We start from the raw sequence: 9,325 nt of genomic DNA, 5'->3' as shown, positions 1-9,325 counted from the left end.
TTGCCCAGCGCCGAGGCCCGCCCCCCCGTCTGGCCCAGCCCCGGGGCCCGCCCCCCCCAGCTGGCCCGGCGCGGCCCCCCCCCACTTCGGGGCGCCCCCTCGGCTTACCAGGCTTGCCCGGCCCGGGGCTCCCCCTCGGCTTGCCTGGCATGACCAGAGCAGATGAAGTAATGCTTAAATGCTTATTAGTAATTAATTCATTATTAAATAAATGTATTTATTTTCTTTTTTCCATTACAGTCCATTCTTTTCCTGGCTCATTTAGCCCTGGACTGTGCTTGTATCCAGCCTTACTATGGCTAGATGCTTCGTCTCTGAGAGGCCAAGTGCAGCAACAGCAGGAGGGAGGGAGCAGAGCTGTCTTCTCAAGGGAGTACGGGCGGGAACAAATCTCACTGAAGGAAGTTTCTCAAGATGCTCTGGCTGATGAATTAACTAACGTAGCTCAGAATGAAAGTTGATTTGGAGTCTGAGGTGCTGGTGGTGTGGGGTTTTTTTTTACCAAATCTTTTTCTCTTTGATTTTAGTTTGAACAGTTCATACCAAATGCAGATGAGATTCCTGTCAACTAACTCTAGTTATCTTAAATCTAAGTGCTCATTTTCAGCTAATTGTCTAGACACTCTCTATCATCAGCGAAGAAATAGAGGCACTTCAGGCGTGATTAATCCCATCCTAAAATAGGTGTCTAAGCTGGGATGAATTGGAAGTAGTCTTCCTCCACCAAATAGCAGGAGAGCGCTGACAACTGGTTAGACAAAGAGGAGCTAAAGACAGGTGAGATGGTCCCCCTCTTTTCTCTCTTGGTGGTTTCACTGACTTAGGAACCGAGTTAGATTTTTCAGTATTTGTGGAATAGTTTGATTGTGTGAAATAGATGCTGGTATCCAATCCACCAGATTCGAGAGTGTGTGAGGCAGAAAATAATGTACCCAGTTTCACTGGTCCTGTGCATGGACAGCCTGTGCTTTGTTAGTGTTTGTCAAATGGTAGCTGAAAAAACAAAATCTGGTGCATAAAGCGTGGCTCATATTCCGGGCTGGGATCAGCCTAGAGATCAGCAGCTACCCACAGGGAAGGCTCCACTTCGTTACTGCTCTGTACAAACAATCTCGCAGTGACACTTCAAAGCTGTCCTCTCTCTCATTTGTTTTCTGAAATATAAATATTCTAAATGAAAAACAAATTAAGCGCAGTGTGTGCAGCGTAACTCAAAAGTAACTGGAATGGAAGGCATTTCAAGCCGGCAGAAGTATTAGTTCAATGGCATATAAACGGTTTTCTCAATAAAATTCAGAATTAATATCCATTAGAACTTTAATGAAGGTTGAAACTTCCCTCAATAAAGAGAGTAATTAATAACACTTTTTACAGGAGGAATCCTGTACTTTTTATTCCCATGCATTTTTTTGTGTGTGAAATGAAGTGAATATGCCATTTAACATTAAATTAGCAAAAATGTTTCTATTTCGAGGTATACTTTGTAACGGAAACAAACCAACTGAAGGCAGTTATTGAACTTTCATTTGCCTCTCCAGAACTAAGGTTCTGCTGAATGTTTTTCGTAATTGGACAATAATGTTTTTCGGACAACAGTGAACCCTTCACTGAGGAAGTGTGGACAAAACAGCCATTTCTGTGAAATGAAACAGCTCACCTCTATGAAAATTTGCTTAAAATTTAAAGGAACTTAAAGGTTTTTAAGCCTGCCCTGATTCTGGGCTGAGATAGGAGAAAATAATGCCGTCAGATTCTCATTAAGGTCTGCCCATCTCTGAAATATTTCCCCTGGATTTTGGTAGCAATTTAAGTATGCCAGTGGAAAAAATTACTGAGTTTCTATGATGTGTTTTGGTTCTTGAGCTACTCATTGTTTTTTCTCTTCCCTTTGTTACTGTAGTTAAGGAAAGGAATACCCAAGGACGGGAGTTTCTCCTAGATTGTATCAGAGCTATCTCTTATTCATATTTATTATACTTACATATATTATTATACTTATTATGCTTACATTTTACTGATATCATCTTAACATAAGAACTGCAAATCCTTAAAATCCCCTGCTCAGTAGGCACAGAAGTCTGTGCTGCAAGACCACGTTTCCTTGCTTGCTGTATGTTATAGTGGAAACAGGCCAATCAGTTAACTGCATAATTGTCTGATTATGGTGCACAATGCAGCATCTTTTCTCATCTAGTTGTTCCTTCAACTGTACCAGACAAGATGCTGTAGATGTTTAAAAAACAGAAGATTCTTCTGTTTTACTTTCATTAGGACATAACTTTTGCTAGCATTCTGATATTTATTGTTCTTTAATTAAGGCGGTTTCTTTCTCTTACCAGACTGTGACTATAAAGACATACACATCATGGGTTATCTTTTTCATCCTTATAACAATAATAATAATAATAATAATAATAATAATAATAATAATAACATTGTTGCCATTACTTTTCCATTTATTATTGTGACAGATTTTTACAAAGGATTTTAACAAGCAGATTTCTGGAGTTCTTAATGGGGTTGAAAGAATAGCCTATGCATGTCATTGTACATGCATGGTGGAATGATGAACATAAATCACATACCCCCCCACACACACAGAGAAAACAAGGCACTGGTAAGACTCTACAAGTAATAAATGACCGAGAGGTTGTTGATACAATAAAAACTGAGCTTCTAGTGTCAGCAGCCATCTCCAGAGCCTAAAGCTGTGCGTGGCTCTGGGGCTCTCTGTCCCTCTTTCCGTAGGTGTTGGAGCCCACGTTGGTGGGCGGGTAAAGGGCCCCGGCGCTGCCGCTGGAGCGCACCAGGAAATCGGCCAAGGGCTGCGTCACACACGTGGCCGTGTTGCATCTCCTCTTCTCCAGCTGGTGACTGCCAAGGTGAAACAAAGACAGCCAGCAGTAAGTCAAACAATGAGCCATCGAGTGTGCCACTTCTCATAGTCATTTGAGCTCTGCTAATGTGGGAGTTCTTTTAATATGTGCACAAATACAGGAACATTAGAATCTTCCCACCACCTACTTTGTTCCTGAAAAAAATCCTTGTGCTGGGTGCTATTATCAGTTTTAATGATGGAGGTTATTCAAATGCAGAGACATGAACTGTCATATGTCGTTTTTATTGATATCCTGCACAGCAGTTTATGACATTTAGAAGACCTGTAATGATAGTATAGGTGAGACACAAAGTGAAAGCAATAATTAAATGTTTAACTTTCAGCTGAACTTCTAAATCTATTTAGAGCTCTTGCTGATATCATGAGGATTACTAACATAATGATGATCACTAACATTTATTCAGTTCTCATGTTTTCACAGAATTACATCCTGCTCTCACTGAAGTGAGTGGTAATATTCCAGTCCACAGCAAGTGGATTAAACCCAAAGACTCTTTCTCCCATCTGCACCACATATCATGAGAAGTAGCAGGCATTGCCAGCTTCTGCCAACTGCAGAATCACTTAGGATGGTCTTTTGCTCTGTCTCTCTTCCCACTTAGCTCTGACTAAACAGAGGTTTCACCTAAAAAAAAAACCTGCCACATCTCTTTTGAAACACCAGCAAATTGAAAGTTCTGTTGTGGTGAGAGAAAATCCTTTGCTGAATGATACTTTAAAGAGTGTCCGAGGAAGGATCCGTATCTAGAAATAACATTTTATGATCTGAACCGACAGATCATTTACAGAACTCCACGTAAAACCTATGTAGCACGAGGTTTTTTTTTAAATTGCAATGTAATGGTTAGCTTGGGTTTTCAGACTTGTTTCTTAGATTACTGTGTTCTTCCTTCAAACAGAAATACTTGCTCGCAGAGATTGCCTACTGAGTTGTTGCATATTTTCTTGGACTTCTTCATGCTGATATGGCATGAATTAGATATCACTTTGTGGCTAAAATTTACTGTGAAGAGCAGCTATATCCCAGTTTCAAACTCTGAGCAGTTACCAATGTGTTCCTTTGCTTACTGATTATTAAATCTATCATCTAAAATGTCATATAACCTTTTGAAGTTATTTGTATTGATCTAATAATACAAGAGGAAAGGCAGCTATGAAAGGAATGTCTGTCTTATACAGGTTCTTGATTAGTAGATAGGCAGCAGTTCTTAAGCAATTAATATTTTAAATGTGTAATTGCATTACAAGAAAATTGTTGCATAGGGCTTTATATAACCTCCCATTGACTTTCATGGATATTTCTTTTGGTTTTATTCAAGTCCTTACCACACAAGGTTCAAATAGCAACTGGTTCTCACAGAGGTCCTGAAATTGAATTTATAAATAACAATATATTTCAGACAAGTGAAATTCTCTCAGAATCAATTTCTTCTTTTCCTTCTTCTTATGATTAATATTTAATTATGTGATTTTAAAATTGCTTAATTACTGAAAGCATTTTTACCATAAAATAATTCCATTCCAGTAGAGCTGCAGTATTATTAAGAAGGGTATGTTTTCTTTTCTTTCCCCCCCAGGCTTGGAAATCTGATGAACTTTTTAAAAAGGAAGGCGCTTGCAAAATGCACCTTTCTTCACAAGGTAATGTAGAGTTTGCAGCCTCTTTAATTTAAGAAAGTTTATAATCGTAAAATGATCAAATGATTTGAAACAAAGTCCCTGGATTTCACTTTCGACCCTAAATGCTTTGATCTTTTTGTTACAGAAAAGCTGATCTTTATGCTTATAGGAAAGCTCTGTTTAGTAGAAGGATATTTTAATATCTTTTTTTTTTTTTTTTCCTGAGGAAAAAAAGCAGAAGCAAAGTCTCTCAAATAGCAGGATATCACTGGAACAAAGTTTGCTTCATGATTCAATCTGATATGGCTGGAAGAAACAAGGAAAATCAATACCTTTTTGTCTTTGCTGGTGGTTGTTCTGGCATTTCCTCACTGAGTCCTGAGAGTGTATTGTGTGACATTACAGGCAACATCCATCCTTGTCTCTTGGAAGTACCATCAGATAGATCATCAGCCAGAGACAGTAATCTCTGAACAACAATAAAACAGTGAGCTTGAATAACTCTATTTTTATATTATTTAAGACATGAAAGCAAAAGCAACTCATGCAATAATCTGAACACCTTTTTCCCTAAAAAGAAATAAACATGATTATTTGTCACTCACCCCTCAATAGGTGTAGCTTCCAAACAGCTCAGAGTGACAGAAAGTGCAATGAAGAAAACTGACAACTTCAGGTTGTGCATCTTCCCTTCCAAACTTTCTGAAAAGAACAGTGATTCAAAACTGAAAGCTAACCCAAATACTCTTCAGCACATCCTATCACCGATGCCCATTCTGTCCTAAATCAAGAGCAATTAGTCTTTTTCACAAGCTAGAGTGAGAAAAATGATCCCTTCAAGTTTAGTGACACAATTCAGTTTCAGAAATATGGCTCTCAGCAGTAAATGCTCATTTTCCATCCAGTAGTTTCAATCCTATCCCTTATCTCTGATTTGCGTTTCCTGACATATCCCAGTCTCAAATTCTGGTCCCCAGTGTAGTTTACTTTAAAGCTGTCTTAGTCTTTTCCTGAAAAAATGCTCTTGATTAATAATAGGGGATATAGAGCTTTTCTAAAGGCGCATCTTTTGCACTGCAGGGAAAGTAAGAAAAAAGGCAAAGTATTTACCTTTTTGTGGTCACAGATCTAACTGGAGAAGCCAGCAAGCCCTCTTGGTTAGCAGGAAGTGTGCATGCAACAATTCCACGCTTGCATCTGGCTCTGGAGTATCCTTCTCCCTCTTCCTTTCTGGCAAGTCTCACGACTCTTATATATCCTCGACACCTTTCTCAGCTCTGACATCAGGCAGCACAGAGAGACTGTCGTTAATTCCAATCCCTACAGACAGAAAGTGCCCCAGAGAGGAGCAGAGGCAGGTGGGTCATTATTGCACTAGTACATCAGTAAATATTCTCCTGCTGTATGCAGAATGCCCTCGTGAAGGTACTGCAAGAGCATATTGCACATCAGAAATGTAGCCTCAATTTTACAGCTCTGATAAGCTGCTGTGGTTATATTCCCTGTGGGTGTTTTCGTGGGCTAAATAAGGTAACAAAAGTCACAAAGAAAGCCAGAGCAAATGAAACGCCAGGCCACTGGTAATTGAATACAAGAAAACATGTCTCAGAAAAGATGGAAAAGTTAAAGTTGTGGAGGTTTGCTGTACAATATAGATAGAAAGCAAAGGTATCTGAAGGGATAAAAGCTGTATGATGAATAAGAAAAGAGTGAAAGTTATTTAAATTGACAGATAGAGTTCTCATTCAGGGTAACACGGTAGAAATCATGCACATTTTTCAGTCAAGTTTAAATGTCAATGAAAATTCTGTCGCTATGAATGTAAAATCTCATATTTTAAAAACCAGGTGGATTTGTCATGAGTGAAAATTGAGTCAATTAATGCTTTTCAGAAGGCAAAGACTAGGATTAAAAAGCCAGGAAATGTCAGAAAAGCCAGAAAACGTGCAAATTTATTTCTCTAGTATGCATAAAGTATGGTTGAGGGAAAAATGTACAGCTTTTAATAGACTAAATCCAGTGTTGACGAAATATCTAATTGCAGATTTCCAAGGATACAGATTAGAACCATTTACCTCTGATTTCAGTGGAAATTAGGCAAATCACTTCCCCCTCCCTCTCCCCCCCCCAGAAGTGTGAGAGCTGGAATCCTTCTGCAGTCGACTTAATTTTCTTTTCCTCCTCTCTTTCAGGACAGGAAGAATCACGACTCTCCTGGCATCTTTGCCAAGAGCTGTGGTGTTTGATCAGCCAAAGCCCAGCGGCTTCAGCACCAGAGGTCTGAGCCTGGAGGGCTCCTGGTGCTGCCCGTGCTGTGGGCTATGTCAGAGGATGCAGGGTTCCTCTTTGCCTCCCTGCTGGGATTAACTGCCATGGGAATGTGGGATCTGGGTGAAACTCCAGCTCTCCTGGTGTTCAGGGGAGCAAGGTCTGAGGGACTCCTCTCTGGGGATGTGCGGTGAAGGACTGAATAGTGTGGAAGGAGAGTATTTATAAACTGTATCACTGTTTCTCCCAAAATTGGGGTGGAGCACTGATGGGGGCGGTTGGGTTTGGTCTGGGCCTGTTATTCTTTGTGCAATTTTTAAATTCTCTTGTATGATTTACTGTCCGGTATCTTTCTAACAAAAGCTGACATAAATTTAGATTAAGGATTAGAACTTGGGTCCATTCATTGCAAACATTTGACAAGGCTGGAGGACTGGGGTGGTGACTGCTCTCAGGAAAGGTTACTTATTAATACTGTGTCAGATTTCCCGCAGTGACTGTCAGGCCTGCATGGCTGTGAGTTCGTGCTCTTCTCACTGGGGAAATAAGTTCAGCAAAATTAGAAATTTTAGAAAAATCCAGCCAAAAATTCCACCTCTGTACCCCCTAAGTTTTCCCAGTTTTTCCCAGCTAGGAGCTGCACAGAAGTCAGGCAGGGGAAGTGACAACAGGGAACAGCTGAAAAATTCAAAGGCACAAAGAGGAAAGGGGAAAGGTTTCAGAAAACAATTCTATGGTCTAAGAATAATTTCTGATTCCCTACTGAGAAGAACACGAACTCACAGCCATTCAGGCCTGACAGTCCCCTGCAGTGAGAGCTCAGCACACATCCACAGAGGCAAGTCCAGCATCTTAAATGAAAAAATAAAAATAAAAACCAGAAGAAAAAGGTGATTTCTTTTGCTTCAGAGTTATTTCAAGTTCTTAAAGCCCAAGCAACATTTGCTCTTGATTTTGGTTGGGTGAATCATGAGCAGTGGGCACGGGTCATGCCATTCATTGAGCAGAAAACCCGGGGTCATTTAGAGGGGACACAAGAACTGTTTGTGTAGCGACCTCCGGCTGCAGAGGGGCAGGAGAAAGGCCAAGGGAGCTCCCTGGGGCCACCAGGGCCTGTGGGGAACAGAATGGACGCTTGGATGACCAGTGGAGGTGAGGAGTGGATCTGAGTTCATCTACAGGGAAATAAGGAGGGGATACTCTGGAGTGAAAAGCTGAGGTGATGAGTTCACCCACCTGGGCACGAGTTGTGTTTGCACAAAGTGGGAACAGAGGTGAAGGTCAATCCAAAGTCGATCCTGCTTGACCTCTGAATTCCAGGATAAGTTTTACAAGCTGCCAAATGAGGGAGTAAAAATACACAAAAATGAAACCGAGAGCATTCATGAGGTTCCTGGGAGTCCATTACACTGTTGTCATAGAATTCTTAATGAGTTTTGAGCTTTTAATGACAACAATTCAGTACTTTCTTTGGATTAATCACTGTGTAGGATTTGGGGTTTATCTGGATTTTAAAGGCGTCGTGGTGGCCCTGACACTGCTCAGGAGCTGGTAGGAAAAGCAGGGTCAGAGCTCCTGGCAGGCACAGGGTGTTTTTCCCAGAGTGGACTGTGGAGGAATTGTTTGGGACTTGGATTGTCCCTCTGGGTGATGCCAGTTGCTGTGATTTGTGTAATTTCATACATTTAACTCCCAATACTTCCCAGCCCAAGGGCTTGAGCTGACAGGGCAGCACACAGATTGTTCTCTGTGCTGTGCCCCGATTTGGGGTTGGCTGTCAGCTTTGCTAGCTCCCGTGAATTATGCCCATAGCCCCCAATTCCCTGCTCAATTCCCACTGCCATAACCTCACAGCGCCTCATGGAGTGGGGATATACTGTGGCAGGAAGCTCAGCAGCATCGGCACGGGGACAGGTGTATATTCCAAAGAATTTGCTGTTTCAAACCCTCATCCCCCAGCCCCGCCGATGTCCCTGGGGGGCACTTCACAGAGTTACCTGGATTTCAGCTGATTTCACCCCCCCGAGCTCGGGCTCCAGGTGATCTTTTCAAGCAGGAGAAGGCAGGGGCCGGAGGCGCTCCTGGCCCGTGCCGAGGCAGTCCCTGGGGCCACGAGAGGACATGTCTCCCTGCAGAATTTCAGTTCTTTCCAGAGCCTCAGCAGTGACAGAGGAAAAAGAGGAAGATGAGGAGGAGGAAGAAGGGGGAGAGGGTTTGAGAGGAGGGGAAGCCCAAATCCGTGCTGTGTGCGGAGCTCCGACAGCACGCTGCAGCCCGCAGCTCAGTGTGAGCACGGGGCAGAGGAGGCGATTTCTGGGCATTCAATCACCCTGAGGCGGGCCCGGCACCGCCCCTGCAGCACCGTCCCCAGCACAGCTCGGTACCGCTCCGGGATCACCCGGCCCCGCCCCCGGTGCCGCCCGGGACCACTGGGGACCGCCCCTAAAGCACCGCCCCGGCCCCGCCCGGTCCCGTCCCCGGGACCTCCGTGCCCCGCCTCGCCAAGCCCCGGCTCCGCCCCGAGCCTGCCCGGGCTGC

At 42.8% G+C, this 9,325-nt stretch overlaps 1 protein-coding gene and 1 long non-coding RNA gene across 4 annotated transcripts; one reads left to right on the top strand and one right to left on the bottom strand.

The window, feature by feature from the left end:
• Nucleotides 1-2,435: 2,435 nt before the first annotated feature.
• On the bottom strand, nucleotides 2,436-9,097 carry LOC148217685 (islet amyloid polypeptide-like). Of its 2 annotated transcripts, none has more exons than XR_015800860.1 (6): nucleotides 8,785-9,097; nucleotides 8,024-8,122; nucleotides 5,630-5,839; nucleotides 5,125-5,221; nucleotides 4,852-4,988; nucleotides 2,436-3,161 (listed from the first exon to the last, which is right to left on the bottom strand). XR_015800860.1 is itself a non-coding variant. In XM_088158514.1 (6 exons), exons 4-6 carry the CDS (start codon nucleotides 5,202-5,204, stop codon nucleotides 2,703-2,705), a joined length of 387 nt encoding a protein of 128 aa, XP_088014640.1. In that variant the 5' UTR covers nucleotides 5,205-5,221; nucleotides 5,630-5,839; nucleotides 8,024-8,122; nucleotides 8,785-9,097; the 3' UTR covers nucleotides 2,436-2,702. The 2 variants fall into 2 exon arrangements, 1 of the variants encoding a protein (XP_088014640.1); XM_088158514.1 differs by having other exon boundaries at nucleotides 2,436-2,874; nucleotides 4,852-4,986.
• On the top strand, nucleotides 2,765-5,123 carry LOC148217686 (uncharacterized). 2 transcript variants are annotated; one of them, XR_015800862.1, is made up of 3 exons: nucleotides 2,765-2,903; nucleotides 4,477-4,540; nucleotides 4,755-5,123. It is a non-coding gene; the product is annotated as an uncharacterized LOC148217686 (long non-coding RNA). The 2 variants fall into 2 exon arrangements; XR_015800861.1 differs by having other exon boundaries at nucleotides 4,746-5,123.
• Nucleotides 9,098-9,325: the final 228 nt, after the last annotated feature.

The sequence above is a fragment of the Sturnus vulgaris genome, unplaced genomic scaffold (assembly GCF_052056855.1).
Source record: "Sturnus vulgaris isolate bStuVul1 unplaced genomic scaffold, bStuVul1.hap1 Scaffold_467, whole genome shotgun sequence".
In the NCBI taxonomy this organism is placed as follows: Eukaryota; Metazoa; Chordata; class Aves; order Passeriformes; family Sturnidae; genus Sturnus; species Sturnus vulgaris.
Note: the sequence above shows the minus strand (reverse complement) of the source record. Positions and strands in the feature narration are given on the sequence as shown.

Excerpts from the sequence above, each read along its gene's own strand:
- LOC148217685 (XM_088158514.1), bottom strand. The coding sequence starts at position 5,204 with ATGCACAACCTGAAGTTGTCAGTTTTCTTCATTGCACTTTCTGTCACT. Across the intron at positions 4,987-5,124 it reads GAAGCTACACCTATTGAGGG|ATTACTGTCTCTGGCTGATG; the intron begins GTGAGTGACAAA and ends TGTTGTTCAGAG. Across the intron at positions 2,875-4,851 it reads CCACCAGCAAAGACAAAAAG|TCACCAGCTGGAGAAGAGGA; the intron begins GTATTGATTTTC and ends TCACCTTGGCAG.